Here is a 22,642-nt window from a genome sequence, read left to right on the forward strand (position 1 = left end):
GACCTGCTGCCGTCACTTTTATCTCTAATTTAACCTGGTCACGTTACCTACTGTTGTCATAAGCAAATGACTGTGTGCGCTCTGCCCACAGTGGGACGTGCTATCATTGGTTTAGCACCAAGGACAATGACAATCTTATCCTTCGTAGGGGGAAGGGGCAGAGGGACAGGCACACCATTAAATCAGACAATGTACCATTTTATTCCTTATAAAATATATTTCATATTGTTGCTGTAAAAACATTACATTTCACATTAAAAAAAAAAACTTTTTAACAGTAAAAATAATACTTGGAAGACAGCTGGGGGAAAAGGCGCCAATAAGACAAATTCACAGATGGGATTTATCTCCCTCTCTCTCTTTTTTTTTTTTTTTTTTTTTTGTCTTTTCTCTTTTTTTTCTTTTTTTTTTTTTTCTTTTTTCTGCCCCTGGTAAAGTCAGAACCTGGGAGGACCAGAAAGTAACAGGACAGATTTCTTCGAACAACTCAGTTTCCATATCCAAGTTAACAATGTCCTCCAAGGAGCCAAGCTGCAGTTTACTGTCACAATGTGGACATTGCTCCAAATGCTCTCTGAAATTACAAAACCGCTTTCACAGCCAGCTTAAACATCACGAAATTAAACCCAAGCTATCTTGCTCACTAGCCAGTCCTTGCGCTCTGCACCTGTGACCTCGCTTGACCAGACATTCACGGATTTTCTCTGCACCGAACGAGGGTAGATTTAGTATCGTTAAGGATGGTCAGAGCAGGCACCACAGACTCCCCAAGTAATTCTGAGTGAGGGTCATGTCACTGGAATAAAGCTCCCCAAGGTAACTGCTTCTGACAATCAGTCCTGTTAGCTTCAAAAGCGCACCTATGGCATCTCACCAGCCATCAGATTCTGCTGCCCAGGTGGGCTGGGAAGTAGGGAGAGATACAGAGATGAACGAACAGGCATGATCGCTGGACCAGTTCACAACCACCCCCACCTCTGAGAAGAAACAAATGGGGCAACCCCAAGGACAGACCACGTGTCAAGAACCAACACAACAGCCACGAGATGGAGGTGTAGGTGGGGGGGACGCGGGAGGGGGCAGCCACCGCCTGAAAGGAGGAGCGAATGCAGACGGGAAAAGCTGCGCCGAAACAAAACACAAAAAAATAAACGAAGAAATAAAACCACCTCGGTGTTTAAACGGTTTCGTCAATTTCTTCCTCCTCTCTTCCCTTCTAATGATATGAGAAGCCTACCCGCCTTAGACAAAATCTTTATATTCGGTTATAGCTACGTGATCCAAACTGAGGGGGAAAATGAACACAGCTTTTCTAAAGACCGAGACTCAGCGAAAACTCAGATTCAGAAGAAAAGGGAAGACGGGGCTGGGCAGAGTCCCCGCGTCTCAAACACTCCCTTCCCTCCCTGAGAAGACCTGAATATGGACAGTGTGCGCAGTGAGCGGAATCATGACATGCAACGTCCTGCTGTCGGCTTTAATTCTCAGGGAGGCTGAAGGGACAAGAACCCTGGGCCCTCTCTTGCTGGCCTGGTTTCGAGATTTACCAAGGGACAGATTCCACATCTATTTTTTTACTAAGTTATAAAAATATACCCCATCACCACCAAAGACACCTGTGCCTAACTGTCTTTCCCTTCTGTCACCAAACCCAGGTCACCATCACCCTTCGCAACATCAAGCCCCTATTCTTAGGTTGGCCAAGTTTTCTAAGACTCAACGTGTCTTGAGTTGAGAAGCATATGCACATATGCACATCTCCCATGAGGAGCGGCAAGAGGAGTTCCATAGCCAGGTATTTCCCCCTGGGACCAAGAGAGTGACCTCAATGAGAGCCAAGGGGTGGGGTTCCCTGAGACCCTGACATAGGTCCAAGGCAGCTAGCTAGGCACCAGTGGCCCCATTCAAGCAGGCCCTGAGGAATCCCCACTGTCACCCACCCGAAGAAAAGGGAGGCTCCAAACCAACACATGCCTGCCCTCAGGGCCCAGCTCACCGAACTGACCACTGGTCCGCAGGGCACTGAACTCCCCACACATCCCCCTCCTTCTTCATGAGAACAGCTTTGTCTATTTACCTCCCAAGCAATGCTGTCCATTCTACCCTCAAGTCTTGAGGCCTCTCGAAACACCAGGGGCTGAAGCACCAGGAACTGCGAATCCAGCCCCAGGGCCCCCTCCCCGGATGTCCTCAGGATTCTCTCAAACATTCTCCGTCCCACCTTTAGACAAGAAACGGTGCTCAGCAGGTACCTGGGCAGGTCACACTGCATCAAAGTGATCTTCTTCATCACCCAACACTGGTAAAAAAAAAAAAAAAAAAAAAAATCCAGAAGCCTCCTCCTTGCCTGGAGTCCTGTCCTACGTGTCACCTAAGGAAGAAGATCAGATTGCTCCCAAACAGGCAGGCAAGCCCACCGAATAATGGGGGACCTGTCAGCAACTCCACCATGGGGCAAGCTGCCCCTTAACCTTTCTATCTCTGCTCTTCTCTCTCCTTCCCCCACACCGGCCCGGCCAGGCCTGCAGCCTCAGAGGAAAATGGGGAAATCCCTGGTGAAACCAGAGACAAAAAGGAACCTACCGCCTCAATAAAGGGGAACTTTAATCAGATAAAGGCTTCTAAATACACCATAAGAGAAAACAAAGAGCCTTAGAGGTGTCGTTTCCATCAGAGGCCTCATTTCCATCACTGGAGGGAGGAAACTCAAGAGGGAGTTTATTGACTGGGATAACAACAGAGAGCTTGCGCAGATTCTCAAACCCTCTGGCTTGTCCTCAAGGAAAGAGGAAAGAATCTCAAGGTAGTGTTTAACTGCCACATTTCGGAAAGTGAATTCATATTAGCCTTTTGGCTCAGCTATTTGGGGACAGTCTTTAAAAAATCTATTAGTCTGGGCTTTGAGAAGAAGCCATACATTATTTGTTGGGATGCCACCCAACGTCTGAGGGGACCCAGATTCAAAGAGCTGTCACCAAGAAAGGGTTTTCCTTTTACTTTCCATGAAAGCTGCTTGGTGAGCACAGGTCCTCCCATCTCCACAATTCAGGTGGAGAGGGCTGGGCTGCACCTTAAAAATCGCCCAGACGCCCCAGCTCCTCCCACCCTGTCCAGGGTAAGTCCTGCTCTCTGAGTTATCAGCCAGAAACTTATTTTTTAAAGAAAAGTGAATTCATCTTGCTCATAGTCCCTTCTGGAAGAGTAGAGAAAGCAAAGAATTCACCAACTCAGCAGGAAACAGAATGAGCTGTTCCTTCTTTTGATGCGTACAAACTAATCCCCTAGAGAGAGGCAATGTGGGAAAGGGAGGGGAATTAATTCTTTGGTCTCTGGTTTGATGCAGAATACCCTTGGTCAGTTTTGGCTCTCTCCTATTTGAGGGGAAAAAATATGTTCATTTCTTTTTTTAAAAAATAAAATGTTCCCAGAAGGGAAGGGAAAAGGTTTTAAGTATTAAACCTTAGCCAATAGAGCCCAAACTCCCAGTGTCCACTCTATCTCTAGGTATCTGCCGAGGGCTCACACATCTGTCTTTTGTCATCTGGCTGCCATCAGGGCCAGGAGCAAAGAGGAGGAGCCGTTGGACGGGTTCAGTCCAGGAAGCGCTGGCAGGCCTTCTTCCAGCGGCAGGCCGTGCACCACTGGTCCCGGTGCTCAATGCCATACACTTTGCGGCACTTCTTAGCCTCCCCACGGGCCTTCCTGCCAAATGAGAGTAATGAGGGCACAGTCACGCGCTGGTGGCTAGACCTGGAGAGTGGCCAGGTGTAAGGCCGAATGAACCAGCAGAGGCTGGAAGGGGTGGGAGCCAGCAGGGGCAGAGGCGGAGAGTGCCCTCCAGCTGGGCTCCACACACCACCCCTGCCTGGAGACCAGGGTCAGGTGGAGATAATGGGGACAGAAGGGAGGCCACAGGAGCAGACGGCACTCACCTGGCACTACTCTGGGCCCGGGGTGGGGAAGTGACAATCAGGTGAGATTTCATTGCAGGTGGTGGCTGCTGGGGCTCGCTGAAGCTTAGCGACCGGCTCCGGACCTGGGCACAAGTGGAGGGGCCATAAGCACAAGTGAAAGGTGAGAGAACCATTCATTCTACAGGACAGGTGACCACACCTGCAGAGCCCCTCCTAGTGCCAGGCCAGGATGCCCTCTCTGGAAGGTTATTCCAGGCAGAGGTGAGCAGGGGCCCAGCAGGGAGGGGAGGCTGGAGAGAGAGGAGCAGGCTTTTAAGCCACACACATGCTATTGTAGGAACCACAAGCAGGGGAACCACCTGCCCTGGCCACCTCGGGGGCTTCTTCCTGCAGATTTAGATGAAGTCGCTATATGTGACTCAAAAGGAGAAACTGCACTGCCTCAATGGCACCTTAGGGCACTCAGGCTTTACACTGTGAGATCCTTCCTATAGGAGATATTTAAGACTAGAACCCACTATATGTGCTTCAAGTGACTTCCAATTTATTTTAGTTGAGAGGCAAGCAGTCTAAGGCACCGGTCCACAGTGGCCTTGAGACTTCCAATCCTCCCTGCCCACATTCTTCCTCTCCAGCTTTCCCACATTCTCTCCCTTCTTAACAAGCATCTGCAGACACTCAGGGCTAAACAGCGCACTGACCCTGACCTTGCCTCATGATTTTTCTTGGCAATGAACTTGACTGATCCGGGTACCCCTCTGTGGGTACCCTCCTCCTTCTATGTTCTAAAAGAACATATGTTCTATGTGACCAGCTGGCGGGTTTCAAGGGAAGGGGGGCGAATACATGGAAATCTTCAAGAAGTTTGGCTGCTAAAAGCAAGTGTGGGGAGATGGCCTCCAGCATGGGGTACATAGGGGAGAACCCGCAGCTTGTTTCAGGGCCCCGAGGTGCTAGCGGGCTCAGGGACAACGGGCACACTCACCGGAGAGAGGGAGGAGGCCGTGGAGGGGGCAGCCGCCCAGCTAATACTGGTGTAGATGTGTGGCGAGACGGGGATCTGGAAGGATGGCAGGGCCTGCCGGAGACAAGAGAGCATCAGCCTGGATCCCAGCGCAGGGAGCTTGCAGAGTCCTCCTATCTATCCCCCCTGTAACTTCATGGTCTGCAGCAGCAGGTGCACCTCTGACTGGAAAGTACTGGGAGACGCCAGAATGTTCTTCTTAAGAGAAACATATGAGCACCCAACTCTTCGACTCCTTAGTTCTAGGCTCCACTCTTTTTTGGGAACCCCTCACTCAGAGCTGGTGTACACGTTCGCCTCAAGGCTTAATCATCACAGTGGATTAACTTCTTGGCTGGATCACCTACCAGGAACATGCTGCGGGCAGTTCCCCAGAGATGTCCGAAAGCGTCCGTGCGCTGCTGCACAAAGTGCGCGGCATCCCCGGAAACACTCTCTGATGTCCGTGTTTAAGTCTATTAAGCCACACTCTCTGCGGCCCCTCTCACGGGGTAGCCAGCTGCCTGGAGGGCCATCTGAAGTTGGCCAAACATTTAAGAGCTAAGTGACCAGTCATTCTAATGAGGAGAGTTGGTCGGTTTTGTAAAGGCTTTCTAACTGAAAGCATTGCTTTTTAATTACTAACTTGCAAATCAGCCAAGAGTCTGATAAAACTAAGCTACAAGCATATAATAAGACTTTTAAGAAAAAGTGGCACACAGCCAGATGTGTGTTCACTAAGCACCTACTATGTGCAGTGAAGACCATCCTAAATGTCACCCCCTCCACACCAGGCATAGTACCCTGGTCCTTCCTGTACCCCCAATGCCTTGAGTTAGGTACATGGACTATTATAATTAATCACAGTTACATATTCATTTGTCTCTCCGGCTAACCCATGTACTTCACAAGGTGAGGAACTAAGTCTTACTCTTCTATCTGAAAAGCTTAGTATTCAAAAACTGGGTGCCAATTGTTTGTTAACATAGGAACTCAGGATCTACTCTGGGAAGCCCAACTGCGCTACTCCGCCCCCTGTTATAACCAGTGATGTATCAATGACCCAGTGCAATCCATTGACCTGGTTACTCAGAGCATTAGCCAGATTTCTAAAAATCACTCAAGGCAGCCACTGATGAAGGACTCGGGAATTCCCACATTGAGTGTGAAGTCATTTTCCTTTTCTTCGTAGTAGTAGAGACAAGCAATTTCGCTAAAAGCCTTCAATCACGGTGGTCAGTGGCCTGTGATCAGGCTAGCTGGAGAGACAGCTCAGACACTGAACGCGTCCTCACGGCCACAAGGCTGAGCTCCCACCACGTCCCAGCCCCATACCTGGTATGCATGGTCGGCCTGAATGTGCCAGAAGGAGCCAGGAGCTGACTTGCTGAGAGCACCAGAGGGCAAATAAGACTCCAGGCTAGGGTGTTCTGGGCCTGAGGTCTGGGCTTTGGGAGGAGGCGGTGGAAGAATGGCAAGGGGTGGGCTGGTCACACTGGGGATGGGGGCTAGGTCGGCTGTGGGGGTGCCAGCAGCGGCGGCAGCAGCAACAGCAGCTTCCTCCTTCATCTGCACTTCCGTGTAGTAGAAATCCTCCTCCCGCTTGAACTGGTCAGAGTCCACAGTGTCCCTGTGCGGGAGGGAGACACAGTGGTGATCAGGGACAAGCTGCCTCAGTTCGAACACAGGGGAAACTGAGGTGGAAGAGAGTGTGCTTCCTCAGGGCCACCAGGCAAGTCAGGGACGAAGCCCAAAAGAACCCCCAGGAGGCTGCGCCCAGGGCAGCGTCACTGGGGAGCACGTGCCTTCGCACCAATAGGAGCTGCTTCTTCCGGCACCAAAGGCTTGTCTCACGGAACGCGTGCGAACCTCTCCCCCTACAGGAGTCACCTTACTCAGAGCTCTGCCACGGGTCCTGTCTGGGCCCCACCTACCTGCGGTCACGTTCTCTCCTCGAGGGGAAAGGGCTGTCAGCCAGTGCCGCCACCGTGAGCAGCCCGGGCTCCAGTGCTAAGGGGACGCGGGCACAGGCCGCGTGAAGGGGTCTCCCCCAATTGCCCTATTTCTACTAAAACATCTTGCTTCCTACAGTGAGGCAAGAAGGTGCCTCCACAAGAAGGGTGGAGCCCCTTCCCATGGACTGCATCGATCTCTGCCGTAAGAGGGTCCTTCCTTCCTGGCAAAGATCTCTCCCCAGCTGGCTATTGTATTGGGCATGGGAGCCAGGGACAGGCACCAGGTGGCACTCTCAGCAAGTCACTTTCTTGGAAGCATTCTGGGTGTGCGTCATGGGGAATCAGCCCTGAGTGGTACCCCCGGCGAAGAGGCCCTGGGCTCCATCCATACCTACCCCAGGTGGAGGGCTTTCACGTGTCGCTTGATGCCCACGATGGAGCGTAGAACTTTGCCACAGTTTGGCCACAGGCACTTGTACATCACCTTCACAGAGTTCTAGGGAAAAGAAAGATGGGGTCACGGGGATATGCTCCTCTCCCCCAAACCCCTCTCATCCTCGGCCTGTGGAGACTCGGCTGCCTTCCAGCAGAACCCAACAAAATACTCTAGGGAACGGGCTGTCCTGGGCCAAAGACACTGACAAGCAGGGGCAATCGGCCTGGACCCAGGGAACGGCCCTGGTGGCCAGCAGCGCTGTCTGGTGCCGTGGGTCAAATCCACTGAAGGTTTTGCGTGCCCAGGCCTCCGAAGGAGTGTAGCAAAGAAGGCGGGAACTGGGGCCGAGGTGAGAAGGGGAAAGAACTGGCATCACTGAGTCCTCCTGGGAATATCATGAGGAAACAGAGGCAGCAAAGGAAAACTGAAATGGGATGAAGCCTGAGAACACCTAGGACCTAAGAGGCCACGCCGCCCCCCCCCCCCCGAGGGCTGGCCCCGTGTGGACGTTGGCCCCACCAGCCGGAGCTCATGCTCACACCACATCATGTACCTTTCTTTTACGTGGAGCTGGTTCATCCAAAAGGAAGGCGTCCGAATCGGTCTCAAATCCGTTATCAGTCTGGGGAGAACCAAAGGCGTCCCCCAGGTATTTGGGGCTGGCCTGGGGGTGCGGGGGCGAGGGGGTGGAAACGCCACTGCTCGCGCTCCAGTGCCCGCTGGTGGTGCTGCTGCCGCTGTCGGACACGTCCCCGCTCTCCTTCCACGGGTCACAGGCTTGGCGAGAAGCTGGCCAGAGAGAAGACAGAGGATGCTCACAGGCCTGTCCCCAGACATGGCTCCTGGCAAGGTTCTGTGCACACCGGATTCCGCATGGACAGCCCAGGTCAGACCACGGAATTCTACTCTGGAGTCTATGTTGCTGAATCTGATTCCTGGCTCTGCCTGGCTTTGCCACTCCAGGCGGACAAAAAAAAAACACAAACACCAAAACCTCACCTTTCTGAGCTTCAGTAAAAATGAGGAATAGGTCCATTCATCACAGAAATTTCTCTGGGTCGTCCTGTTCTGCTCCAGTGAACATCTCCTGTCACAGCTAAGGTGACAATCACTGACCAACCAATGTATATTACAACCTCGTTTTGCATATTATTAACAGAAAGATAGCCTAATTAGCGTGTGTTTCTCACTTTATGTGTTTAAATAAGAGCACTGGGAAAGAAGGGAGGGGGAGGGGCAAAGCCGCTCCTGCCTCTAGGCCTAAAAGGGTGGGTGGGAACGTGAGCAGATGCGCCTGCCAGGCACCGTGATGGAGGCCGTCCCTACAGCAGAGGATGAAAAGGCCAAGTTAAGAGCTTGCAGACTAGGCTTTCAAACATTTAAACCTGGGCAAGTCCATCAAAACCTGCATGTGAGAAGTAGCCATTCAGCCAGCTCTTATAGCCTCTGGGATGTGTAACTTTACCAGAGGTAGCTGCAGCCCAGGTGGTTCCGACTTTTAACCACAAGCAACAGGAAAGATGAGCTCTGAGAGCAATTCAGACCAGTAACAGATGACAGGAAGCCCTTACACCCGACATGGCCCTGAACCCGGGGCTCTGCTCCCGGCAAGATCACAGCGGGACATGTGAAATTTTCAGTTTTAAAATGCCTGTCTTCAGGCTGCTTTAGGCCCAACCCAGACTCTTCCATTATTAGGCCGTAAATCCAGATTCATCGACAGTATAGAAAAACCTGAAATTCTGATACAAACGGGGGAAAAAAACTGTGACACAGGTATGGTGGCCATGTCCCCAAATGCGCCAATTCCCACAGACGTCCCACAGAGCCTCCTGATGCTGGATTCTGAGATCAAGTACCATATTCCTCACGGCCAAGATAAAAATCCCGCTTTTTGTCTCACCCTGTTGCGTATCCCAAACTGCTTCTAGACTAGACACCTGGAATGCACGTCCAGCATTCCATGTTTCCAGTGCAGGCTCTCCTGAATTAAAGCTCACGCACCAGGAGAAGCACATCCAGACAGAATGCAATGGATGAACTCTTCCCTCCCGAAATATCATCCTCAAGTCCCAATTCTATGACTTCTTGGAAACCAAGAGTTTATGACATCTACACATGGGACTTAAAACAGGGTAGCTCTTCAGAGAAGAACTCAGGAGCCACCAACGGGCCAATGGGTCAGGAGCCACCACATACGTTCCCTCGGGGAGAGAAGGGCGAGGGAACAGAATGTTACATCTAGTGCGATCCAGACTCTGCGAAAAAAGGGCAGGTCAAAGGGCAGGGAAACCCCACAACACAGCAGCCATCCACAGAGAACCATTCAAAAGGTTCAAACGCCGAAAGTGGCAAGTTGGCATACGAAGGAAGAAAAACATGAAACAAAGCAAAAAGTTAATATCATAAATTAATCTATACATTATAAGGTGAACATGAATGAACCTTAGATCATAAGCTTTCCCAGGGCAGAGTAACAGATACATTATACCATGAGAAGAAAGTGCTCCCCTGCAAATACGAAGCAATGAGAGTTTACAGTGAACCTCTAAGAAATATTTGTAATCCCCTCTGCTCTACACACACACACACACACGCACACATACACACACACACACACACAGAGATGTTAAATACTTTGACATCATTAGCTGCCAAGAAAGCCTTTTTTTTCCACTGACTTCAACTATGTTATATTACATATTATCATGAAAAATGTATATTATAATGGAAATATATTATAATGGAAATAATATGTTATAATGGAAATATCTAATGGAAAAAATCTTTAACAAACAATTTAAATTTTTTGTCCAAAATGGACTTAAGATATCAGCATCATGGCATATTATCAGTTAGATGTGTCTAAGTTGCTGTTGGGGTGTGTGTGTATGTGTGAACATACATGTTGGTATTCTACACACACATATACACACACGACCTAATGGGAATTGTAGTCAATGATTTTCTTCCCCTTTATGAAACTTATCTGAATCTTCTTCCTGTTGACCAACGTCCTGGATCTCCTAAACTCACGGAATTTCTTCAGAAGTTAAAATTGACTCCTTTCCTCCCCATTTTGCTTGCGTATCTCCCCAAGTGTTAACAGAGCAGGTGCACAATGCTGTCCCTCACCCCTAGGCGCCATCAGACATAATGACTTCAGAAAGCTCATCACTGATGCCGGACTGAGGCTGAAATAAGCAAATTTGCTTTATCACTCCTTTAAATTTACTTTATATCTAGGAATATTACTCATGAGGGATTCCTGAAAAGGCTTCTTCCCTTATGGTACATGTTCAGAGCTAACTCTATATTTTCCTATAAGCTTTTAAGCAGCTTGCAATATGGTTAGATCTCACCAATGAAAAAGTTATTCCCTGGGAGTAAGTTAGGCCAGCCCTATAATGAATTTCAAAACAAAACCTTCAGGTTCACTACCAGTCTCATCAAATTACTAATATCTAGCAATCCTATTTCCTCCCATGTTACTGATAATGTATTTTGGGGAGGCACGCTAGTTTTTTTTTAATTAATAAATTGGCTGTAAAGTCATACTATTGCTTTGAACAAAGCAATTAGATTTATTTCAGACTTTAGCTCGTTTATTCCAGGTCTTGGGCCTGTAGGCCCACACCAATTTAAAAGGCTGAATTAGGCACTTGGAATGGGGGCATGAACCTCCTGAGGCCACTAGGGGATCATTTAGTAAGTGTCTACCTATGTGAACTAAATATTCCTCTACTGGCCTGTTCAGGCCCCCACCAAAGTGCCTCACTCACTTACTCCCATAGAAGAACTTACTCAAGTGGCCAGTGTGGCTCAGCCCCGTGCTCAATCATCTTCACAACACACCAGGAAACTCCTCCCCAGATGAGGAAACTGAGGAGACAGAACGGAAGCATCTAACTCAATGTCACTCAACCAGTCTGGGATGCAAGTGAGAAGAGACTCTGAAATCCTACTGCCAGGCCCGCTGCTCAAAGCAGAGGAAGTCAGTCACCCAGAACCCGCATGGACCCCCTTCCTCACCAGAGAAGTTGGCCTCGACCCCAGGAGGACTCTGCACAACTGGGCTGCAGGACAGGGACGTCAGCACCATTGCCGCCATCATTTCATCCATTTCCACTGCATCCGACTTCCTGGATTCAAGCAGGTGAGTGCCAAAGGTTAGTTTCTGAGCCTGCTGGTCACGTGGTTATCTCGTATTTCTGGACTGTGTCCCCCCGCCACAACCCCACTCCAATCAGCCAGTGTGTACGTTACATAAAGCATGAAGGTCTCTCCTCATTCTTCACGAAAAGTACTCATTCTGAATTACATTTACAGTATCAGTCAACCCCAGTAGGAGCAGGTCAGTGCCCATCCCACGAAAACCTAGGGGAAGTTCCATTCTCCCCTGAATTTACTTCCTCATTCTAACTCTGCAGCTCAAAATAGGGGATTTTACCTGGGGGGATAAGTAGAAGAGTCAAAGCAATGAAGTAAAACCCGGGCGTAAAAGATGCCCGCTAGAATTCAAAAGCGCACAAATTCCCTTTCTTTTTCAGTCTCATATTCAGATTTAAGAGGGAATGATTACACTAACCAATCCCTTTCCCATCCCTATGAGGAAAATGATGAGGTATTCTGCTGGCTTCTGAATGTCAACAAAACCTAGTACATAAAGCCAACGAGCAAGTAAACCAGAAACACTAAAATAAATCTCCTGATGCAAATCTCAATGCTTTACAAGGCAGAGGTCTATAAAATTTTATGTGTAATTCTTAAAAATCCATACAAAGTTACATTTGTAGAAGTAAATTTAGAGCTGTCTATAAGTCTAAAGTATGGAAAGTTAGCCTAAAATAAATTTCTAGGTGGCTCCTCTATTTCAAAGGATTCTATTAATCCATTCTTTACAATTCAGATCCACCAAAATATGTGACTGCGTTTAACACAGCCAAACCAAGACCAATAATATATTAATCATATTAGCATCTCCCCCTCCCCTCTTTTTTTTACATGATCTTTGTATTTTTGTTTCCACAGAATAGAAAAACAAGTTCTTTGCCAACATTCCACTGAATTCACAATCACAAATATTGTTGCTCTTGTCTAGTCTCAATATACCGGCTGCACTGTCAGTAACAGCAGTATCCACAGCCAAACACAGAAAGGTGGAATGGGATTTAACTACTGCACATCCTGAATGTAAGACAATCGTCATCGGCAGACTTTCTTTTCTAATCTTAAAAGATCAATGTACATAGAGTATATAACATAGAAATTAGGGTATATATATATATGTATATGTTCTCAGGGAAAAAATGATGTCATAAAATCCTAAAGCAAGATATACATTCTTCATTCAACATCAATGGCTTCGCGTATATAAGCCAGGGGTCCACAATCTACAGGCTGCGGGACAAACATGGCCTGCCACCTGTTTTTTCTATGGCTCATGAGCTACAAGCATGGTCTTATAATTTTAAGTGATTTTAAAAATCAAAAGAACAATATTATTTCTTGACATGTAACAAATGGAAACGTGTAAAATCCAAATCTGAGTGTCCATAAGTCAAGTCTTTTTGGAGTTCGACCATGTCCATTTGTTTCTGCACTGTCTCTGGCTGCTTTCACACCACCAGGCAGAGATGAGCGGCTGTGACAGAGACTGCTTGGCCCACAAAGCCTACATTATTGACTATCTGGCCCACACAGAACAAGTTTGCTGGCTCCTGATCTAAGCCACTTTCTCCCTGTCTCTCATCGAAAACGAAGAACTAATTTTAATTTAAGCACAAAGGGAGGAAAACACAGCCCTCAGCCAAACCAAAGATATGTGGGGAAGAAAAGATACCAGTTCTAAAAGGATGCCCTCTCTCTGTGTCTCATTTGTCCAATATCTTGACAACTAGACATGTAGGACTTCCACATTCCTTCCCCATCACAAAACGCCTCACACCACCCCATACCTCGCCACCCACATGACTTTCAGAGCCCAGGTTCTCCCACACAAACCTCTTTGGGACGTCAATATTCCTGGAGACAGGCCTGTAGGCTGGCGCCTGGCTTCCCTGCTCCGGAGGGGGCGCCTGGGGAAAGGCGCCCTGCAGCTCCGCCAGCCACACTTCCTCTGCTTTACAGCAGATTTGCAACTTCTGGTCCAACAGCCAGACAGTCACCTTGTCCTCTGCCCAACTATGCTGCTCCACCAGTCCTGTGCACTCTTGACCCCCATACCACACATAAACCTGGGCGGGGAGGAAAATGGCAACCAGTGGTCAGCACTCGGTGGTTCTCGCACAATATGCCCCAAGCTCTGCGAGCCAGGATCCATCTGTCACGCACTGCATTCTCTGACTCATCTTTAATTCAAGCAGAGGCTCCCAGGTACCTGCTTCCCACCTGAGCACCCACACAAGCCACAGTGGACTGGTTCTTTCGAAAACACATCCTTACAAACTCTCTACATGGCAAGAGTGAACATGTCAGTTTCAGGAATTTTTTTTCTGAACTTGGAATCTATATGGAGTTGAAGCTAAGTTGTTATCTTAAAATAAACTTTTAGAATTATAAGATGTTTTCTCTACATCTTGGGTATACAAAGAAAAGAGAAGGAACCAAAACACAGACTACAACAAAATCAACAAATCACAAAAGAATATAGAAAGAGGAAGAAACAAGGAACTAAAAAAGTCAGAAAACAATGAACAAAACAGCAATAGGAGGTCCTTACCTATTGATAATTACTTTAAATTCAAATGGATTAAATTCCCCAATCAAATGATTTTGGAATCTGTGTCCATCCTCCTGATTGTCTGCCCTGCCTTGCCTTAGAAGTCCTATATATCTGCTGGTTCCCAACTACTGCCTTGAATTGCTCAACCTGCATATTGCCCTTCAGAGACTTCTGAGTCTGAAGACCTGGAGACAAGATGGTAGAGGTGGAGAGGGAGGCTGACCTCTCTAGCAGTTGGTCGCTTCACCTCCTGGGAAGTGAGGCTTGGAAAAAACAGAAGCCTCAGGCAGGAGGCTATCTATTTATGGGCCCTTAAGAAGGCAATAAAATAGAGGCCCATGCACCTGGATCTAGTGATAACATCAGGTACAGGTGAGAGCTGAGCCCTGACACAAGGGGAGAAAACACTAGAAAAGAAAATCCAAATGTATCCTGACTAAACAAACACTCTCTTAAAAATGTCTAAAAGTAACTCAAAAGATATAATCTTATCTGTCTCTTAAAAAGCTGAGATTCTTTATTTTGTAAAATTGCAAATTGAGGCAGATTAAGAGAAACTGAGCTCTGGTCAAGCTTGGAACTGAGATTCTGAGTAGGCTTAAGAATGTCAGGTGTCCGGTCTTGCCAGCTTTTCCTCCAGACAGCCCTGCGTCTGCTGATGACGGTTCATTCTCTCGGAAGCGTGCCACCCAAGAGCCCACAGGGCTGCAAGGGACAGGTCTGTGCACAAACTGATGCCCAGCGTTTCCAGCCTGTTGCTTGGGGCACGACTGGCCTGCCGGCCCCAAGCCTGGGAAGGTGAGACACCTAATCAACCTACCTTCTGCCCGGGCTGAAAGGCCACCTGCTGGAGGCCTGAGGTGCTGGGAGCCTTAAGAACTTCCTTGAGCTGCTCCTGGCAGGAAGTATCCTTAGAGACTAGGAAGGGCTGGGGAGCCACCCCGTCCAGCAGCTCCGCCTGAGGCTCTGAAGGTGGGGCAGCCCCGGGTGGCCCCAGCACCCGGGCTCCCAGGAGGGACCGCTTACCAAGGCGCCGGGACAACACACTAGCCATGCTGCTGTGTTTCCTGGGGAGGCAAAAGGGACACAGAGTCTTTTATTCATTTTTCTGGAGGAATCAGGAAGCTTTCGGTACAGAACCCCTATACGTAGCAGGAGCCATAAGTATCCATTAAAATGATGAAACATTTTAAAGTAACTTTTACACATTTCTTTTTACAAAAGTAACATCCATTCTTCGTAGGACATTTAGAAAATAGTGATAAGCATAAAGAAAAACGGATCATGCAAGAAGCTGCCTCCCAGAGATACCCACTTTTCCTGGATAGCATTCCAAGCTTTCTCCTGTACATATATTTACATACTTTTATTTCTACAAAATAGCATCATGGTTTGGAAAACTGAATTTTCACTTAATATCTTGTATAGGTTTTACTGTATCACTAAATGTTATTCTATAAAATCACTTTTAGAAGTCACACAGTATTTTCTAAGGCAGATGCATCATTCCTCATTTAACAAGTCCTTTACCATCGTACTTGGGGGCTGTATCCGGTATTGTGCTGTTTGAACTGCTCTGCCTGCAGGGAGCATCCTCTGAACTCAGCCTCAGCACACACACTCGCACCACTTCCTTAGGTTGGGTCCTATATATAATAAGGTCAGGGATACCATACCTTCTGAGAAACAGCACTGTTAGGCGATTTCATTGTTATGTGAACATCATAGAGTCTAAATAGTATAGCCTACTACTCATCTACATTGGTATAACCTACTGCTCCTAGGCGACAAGACTGTACAGCATGGTACTATACAAAACAAGATGAGATTAAATCACGCACAAGAGAAAATGATGTGATCAAGAGATACGGTAAACGAGATGCATGAGGCTGCTGGCAGGCGTAACAGGCACACTGTCATACTGCAAACTTTCTCTATAAGTAGAAAGAATAGTCTAAAATAAGGATTAAAAAGCATGATATAGTAAATACACACACCAGTAACATATTTATTATCATCACCACGTATGATGTACTGCCAATAATTGTATGTGCTGTACTTGCATACGACTGGCAGCTCAGTGGGTCTGTTTACACCAGCATCACCACAACCACGGGAATAATGCGTTGTGCCACCACATTTCATTGGAATGGCTGCGACAGGAATTTTTCATCTCTATCATAATCTCACAGAACCACAATCGTATCTGTGGTCTATCGTTATGTGACACATGACTGCATTAATAAATCAAAACATGAGAACATTTATCAGATAGATTCTCAAGCTCAGTGAGCTTTAAAACTACAAAGCGCCACAGAAATGAGCCGCGCTAACTCTCGTCTCCTCGTTTCATGCTTGAGGACACTAATGCTGAGAGCTTAAGTGACTTGCTCACAAAGTTGGTGCCGGGGCCTGAAGGAGAGCTGGTCTCCTGGCTCCAGACCTGGGTGTCTTCGCTGCCTTGGAGCTGCCCGCACACCGCCTCCAAGGGCACATGGTGTCGGCTACTACCACAGCCCTGACGTGAACCCAGCGAGACCAGCCCGGGCCTCAGCGTGTTCATCCCGTGGTGGACGGGACCTGTTCTCAAAACGATACATGTCATTTCACATGCTCTGAGGCGCCACTGTACCCCCTGAGAGAGAAGGAAGTTGGGTACCACCACCCTCCACATTTTACAAAGGGGAAGAGCTAGGGAGGAGATACCTAAACCAGAAACCCTGGTCTGAGGCTTCGTTAGCCAAAGCCCTCTTGCCTGAGAGGAGGGGTTCCAAACCCCTGGCACCCAACGAGCACCAGGGCTGGGTGGGGCCACATCAGGGGTCTTTTGGGCCATTCCTTGACCTTCAGCACCTACATCACTCCAAAACAGAAAATGCTTATCTTCCAGACCCCTCAGTGATCCAAATCAGTCAACAAGCTCATTCTTGAGAAATACTTCCCCTGACCCACACTGCCAGCCTGGGACTGAGTGAAAACACAGACCTGCCCCGCGGCCACCTGGTCAGCCCCCCTCACAGCCTGCTTCCCCGTCGACAAGTCTCAGTGTCAGTACTTCCGTGGCCTGCACCTTGCGGGAGAAAATGAGACTGTTCCTGCAGAAGCTCTTTGCAACCTGTGCAGTGTGACAGAAAAAGGGCTTTTACACATCTTTGACTCAGAGCTTCAAGGGCTGGAATCAGACAGCGTGGTGTCTGCACCACGGACTCCCTAGAAAGCAAAAAAAAAAAAAAAAAAAAAAAAAGCTAAGAAAAAGGCTGGAGTCACAGCGTATCCCACAGAGCTCCTGCGTACGCGTCTCGTGACTCCACATTCCATAACACCCCTGAACTCCTTTCCTATAAAAAGGAAGAAAAACGTGAGGAGTAAATTCAAATTTCTGACCACTACAAAAAAAAAAAAAAAGTATATCCAAGCTGACTTGGTTTTAAAAATTCACTCACCTACCTTTACCCCTGAATCCTCAAGGCAAAAACAAGAACCTCTGACTCTTCAGTTTTAACTCCACTGAGCTATTCAGAGCCAGAGGTGAAGCCGCAGTGCCACTTAGAGACATCAGATGGCAGCATCCACCCAGAGAAAGAAACAACCCTTTCTTTGACCAAAAAAAAAAAAAAAAAAAAAAACCCAAACCCGGTGGCCACCCCCACTTTCCACAGCAGGAAGTTTGAGGTTTCTATCACTGAAAATGAAGAAAGAGTAGTATTTCCAAAATTCCTGAGCTTCCAGTCTCCAAATGGAGCCTGAAATATTCGGCTGACTCTGACAACGGTTTTGTAAGCCTTTTTTCTTTTTGTTACAATTTGAAAAATACTTTTTATTTGGTTTGTGACCCCACACCTTCCAAAGTCTGCTGGATGTGCATAAAGTTGGTGAACCTGCCCACTTCCCGTTTGTTCCCACGTGTGTTTGCTTTCCTTCTCTGGCCTTTCTCCTTTAACTGGCCCAAATTCCACACTGAAATACATTTTGTTCATTTATAGTATGCCCAAATCTTAATTTTTAAAAGCAGAAGAGAAAGGAGGAAGGGAAACTGCCTTTGTTAAGTGCCTAACAGGCACTAGCTTTCACAAATTGTATCTAATTTAATCCTCTGAACAACTTGAAATGAAAGACATGGTCTTTTGCTTCTGATGAGGAAACTGAGCTACAGACAGCTCAGGTTGCCGAGGCTACACAAGGAACCAGCAGCCCTGGAGGCTGAAGTCATGTCTACCTCATATGGAAAGTCACGATCCTGCCATGATTCCAGGAGGTGTGGGATCTCAAAATAAAACACTCAGTTAAGTTGCTTTTTATCTACGTGGTTTTTTTTTTTTCCCCTATGTCAGTGAAACTTGATAGAAAAAAACTCCGATCCAGCAAGTCTCTACTTTTGTTTCCTTGTGTACTTTCTTTCCCTGAAAATCTCTTCTCCACTGGCATGTTAGCCTATTACCTGCAAAACAGAGGTCAGTGCTTTAGTGTGACCTTGTTAAACAATCCTAGTCACAGTTAATCATTTAGTGGTTTGGGAAGACCTTTATACACACACTGCCCTCTGAGAGGGAGCAAAGAGATAATGCAATCAGTCTCAAAAGTTAAGGAAGATTTTAGCCAAGTTTATACTGGCAACTGATAACACAAAAGTGAAAAATACAAATCGAGACTACATGTAGGCCGGGCAGCATCACCAGGTGGGATTCCACGCCTCTCCTGTGTTCATCGGCACGCTCATAATATTATGGACATGGCGTGACAGATAACACAATCAGCAGTGTCCTTCAAGGGCTCAGAAGTAGATTAGAATACATAAAGAGGCCTGCCATGCGAGTGGCTGAAGAAGCCTGTTTAACGCTGGACCTTAGACTCACTTTCTAGGACCGCCTGTCACTTTATACTTCGGATCAAGGGTCTCACCCTTCCGTCTAGCACATTTCTATCCATCTAACTGGAGCCCCCTTCAAACCTCTTTCCTGATCTCTACTTCTATCCACTCCCCTACTGGTTTCTTTCTTGAGAGCTATCAAAGGTCCCTGTAAACTAGCCATCCCCTAATTTGCCATATGGTTCTGGTCAGCAAAGAGAAATCAAGAAACACCCTTTGGGAGGGGGTGGGGGGAGTAACGATAACAATGTTTCGACATATAGCTGAATCCCCCTTTATAGTGTTACATTCTTGACTGAAGGAATTCCTTGATTGGAACATAAACTCCTGCTAAAAAAAAAAAGACCTCCCGCTAAGGAATCCTGAGCCCTCTTGTGCTTCTAGCCCTTACCACTAATAGGAGGGACTGGCTACCCTAGAATATGTATTCTGGTCAATGTCCGAAAAGGGTTAGCCCCTTTCCAGGCTCAGCAAACATATCCTGATATGCTAATAGCCCTTAATGAGGACTTCTGCCATCAGTTAAAAAACTGGAACAGACAGAAGAGGAAAACAAACCCGCTCTGTGGTTCTGAGTTGCAAAGGGCTATTTGACATGTGACTGTTGCCAGACAACCACATGTCTCAGCACACGTACGTGTGTGTACGCACACACTCGGGCACCATGCTTGCTCTCTCCTACCACCCAGGGACACAGCAGCAAGCCACGACATCACCTAGGGGCACTTCTAAAAAAGTCAACATGATTCATTACACAACTAAATAGTTAAGGGGTTTTTATTTTTTAAGTTGAGGAGAGAGAAGTTTGGAGTAAGTTTCCCATTTGTTAAATCTTGGATGCCTGCTACCTCTCTAATAAACAATTTATAGATGGAGGTGAGGGGCCGCAGCCCTCTGCCAACGGTTTCAGGTTCTCTACTAAACCTCATCTGCTTTATTTTATGATCTCCACTGGGTAACCACTGTACAGAATGGCAGTTTGAGTTTTCAGTCCTTTGGCTAATAATTTGCATTCTTAATCTTTTATCAGAAAGTTGCTTGTTTTTTTCTTATAAATCTGTCAAGTTTTAACCTAATTTGTTTTCAATGTGCTAGTCCAAGCTCATCCAAAGGTCAAAATGTAACAAAGCACATCTCTTCTTTTACAACATAAATCAATGGAGAATAGGAGTCCCAATTATTTTGCAGCAATTCGTAGCCAGGAACGATTTCTGTTGAGAGATGCCAAGTGCATCTGCAGCATATTCACAGTCATACGTAGATATGTTTATGGTCCTCTTAGTGTACAGGTCACCACTTGAACTTGGCAAAAACAAGTGGGCATACCCCAGCCTCACCACCCAAATTCTGCCTGGCGGTTGGTTCTCAAGTCTTATTTTTTTTCTGAGGTGCCTTCTCCAGAGAAAGTAAAAAAATGACTCTTCATTGAGCATATATTAACCTTTTCTTCCCATTGGATTCTATCCAGCGTGGGTCTGGATAGAAACTCTTCTGAATGGAGCCAAGGGCCTGAGCTAAAACTTCTAGATGTCTCAAGTTATTTAACAGGCCTTGATATACCATTTCTAAAATGTATGATGTGCGTTTTAGATTTTAAAAACACAAGCTTAAGATACACCGCACTGAGCATATTAGTGATTGATGCAATACTAATATTTCTAAATCAGTTGTTCAGAGAATGACCACATGGATTTTCAGAGCATTCTAATCACTGCCTTTTTCTGAAGGTTTTTAAAAACTGAATTACACTGCGTCAATGTATAAAAGTTGAGAATACCCATGAAATTAAAATTATAGACTATCAGGGACCTTAAAGATTGCCCCTCCCCCTTTTGAGGCTGAAATCCGGGTCACAGCATCCCCTGTAAGTGAGTATCCAGCCTTCCATTACTGTGAGTAATAGATGTAATAGAATAATGGAAGGGGAAAATAAGAGTCCCAAATAGTAGTTTTTTTTTCATATTCCAGCAGATGGGCCATAGAAATAGGTCATCTGATCTGGTTACACTGAATTTTCTCCAGCAAATAATAAACGACCCTAACCATCAAATACTTCTGTTGGTCCGAATGCACAACGGTCATTCGATCAAGTGAAAGAGACCGTTCTGTTGGCACTGTGGGCCGGAGAGGAAACATTTTTACAGTTCCACCCAGGAAAAAGCACACTTCCCCTTCCTTCACACCTAGCTCCCCATTCGCTTTCAAAACCGCCACTGCCAGTGCCCTTTGTTCCTTGCTCTGTCATTTATACACTGCTCCGTATTACACAAGACAACTCTCAGCACAGTGCTTGGCACACAGGCCTCGGTACACTCCAGCTATTTCTACGAGAACCAAAAGGACAGCACATCTCTTAAGACGGCATGAGCCCTTCGAGGGCAGAGGCCGTATCTCGCTTAACCCATCAGATCTATGATGCTAGGCAGATGATATTCCCACGGGTGAGGAGAGCCCCTGATTGAAACATCATGTGCTCTGATGCTTGCCCTAAGATGAAGACAGGTATCGAAAGCAAGGGGAAAGTTTTAGTGTGCAAACTCTGTTCTCAGAGAGAAGTACTATCTTGAAAACAGGTAAAACCGCACTTACGAAGGTGCCACGGGAGGCAGAGAGCTTTTCCAGCACCGTGCTGTGTGTGCACGGGGGGGGGGGGGGGGGGGGGGGGGGGGCACATGTGTACGGGTGGTGCAGGCGCTGTGGTTAAACCTGATTTGCACTGTGCTAAAACTACGTGAGAGCTCCAGAAGGAGGCGGCCAGACGGAGGATTGCTGACTCGGCATTTTTCCCCAGAGCCCGCGGGAAGGAGGGAACCAGGAGCTGAGCACCTCCAGGAGAACAAGCCTCAAAGAATTAACACGTCTCTCAAGCAGTTTTCAGAGTGAGGGTGTAAGGAACCTGCACATTAACTCAAATCACCAATGAATGAATACTTGAATGGCACTTGGGTTTATGCCCACGTTAACGCACACCTTTGGGGGCTTCCTTTTTTCCCTGACCTCCCAGCAACTCAAGGAAATATGGAGACACAGTTTAATCCCCATTTACAACTCAGAAACCTGAAGTTTCTCAAGAGGGTCACTTATTTGCCCGAGCTAGCGGGCAGTGGCACTTGCAATTTTCCTGGCTGCTCCTGGTCTAGTTCTCTCTTTCCCCAGCCGCAGAACGGGGGCTCAGGACCAGGGTGCAGGACAGGGGGTGTGGATAGAGGCCTTTGGAGTTCACAGCGCTGATGCCTTTACTTTTGCCTTGTCTGAACCTCATAATGCTGTGAGCAAGAAAGTGTGAGTTTCACTGGGAAGAAGGATCTAGAGGCACTGATAGGAAAGAAAAGCAAAAGCTGGCAACAAAAAGAACCACCCCAAAAATAGAAAACACAGACCTGAGAATTTAAAAAGCCTAACAATCCAGGACCCATGAGCATAAGGCCCCGAGGGTGAACAGGTGAGAAAGGGGGGCCTTTGTGGCAATGATGCCCAACATGTCAATCCCGAGAGCAAGGAACAGGGTTCATTCATCATGTTTTCACTCCTTTAAGAAGGCAGAGAAACCCAGACTCGACTTCATATACTCTTTTCATTTAAATAGTTAAAACAGAAAAACTATGTGGAACTCAGGAGTCATTTGAATGAATGATGGCATTCCCTGATGGCACTAAACAAACAGGCAGCGGGCCTCGTGGGAAGGGTGAGAGCCACCTGGAGACTTGCCTGGCGGGAATCAATAGGTAATAAAAAGGCAGCAG

General features: G+C 47.2%; 1 protein-coding gene across 4 annotated transcripts in view; it reads right to left on the bottom strand.

Annotated features, from left to right (window-relative positions):
- Positions 1–182: 182 nt before the first annotated feature.
- ZNF395 (zinc finger protein 395) overlaps positions 183–22,642 on the bottom strand; it is a 59,004-nt gene continuing 36,544 nt past the window's right edge. For 3 of the 4 annotated variants that reach the window (XM_016144653.2, XM_016144655.2, XM_016144656.2), the window contains 9 exons: positions 14,853–15,099; positions 13,312–13,544; positions 11,341–11,450; positions 7,862–8,097; positions 7,268–7,368; positions 6,253–6,547; positions 4,900–4,992; positions 3,933–4,036; positions 3,591–3,702 (listed from right to left, as the gene is read on the bottom strand). In XM_016144653.2, the coding sequence (XP_016000139.1) occupies positions 3,591–3,702; positions 3,933–4,036; positions 4,900–4,992; positions 6,253–6,547; positions 7,268–7,368; positions 7,862–8,097; positions 11,341–11,450; positions 13,312–13,544; positions 14,853–15,099 (1,531 nt within the window). Of the gene's footprint in view, positions 3,703–3,932; positions 4,037–4,899; positions 4,993–6,252; positions 6,548–7,267; positions 7,369–7,861; positions 8,098–11,340; positions 11,451–13,311; positions 13,545–14,852; positions 15,100–17,050; positions 17,250–22,642 lie in introns of those variants that run through there. The other variant, XM_016144652.2, reaches the window with a different exon arrangement.

Source organism: Rousettus aegyptiacus, unplaced genomic scaffold (genome assembly GCF_014176215.1).
Source record: "Rousettus aegyptiacus isolate mRouAeg1 unplaced genomic scaffold, mRouAeg1.p scaffold_m13_p_16, whole genome shotgun sequence".
Taxonomy (NCBI): domain Eukaryota; kingdom Metazoa; phylum Chordata; class Mammalia; order Chiroptera; family Pteropodidae; genus Rousettus; species Rousettus aegyptiacus.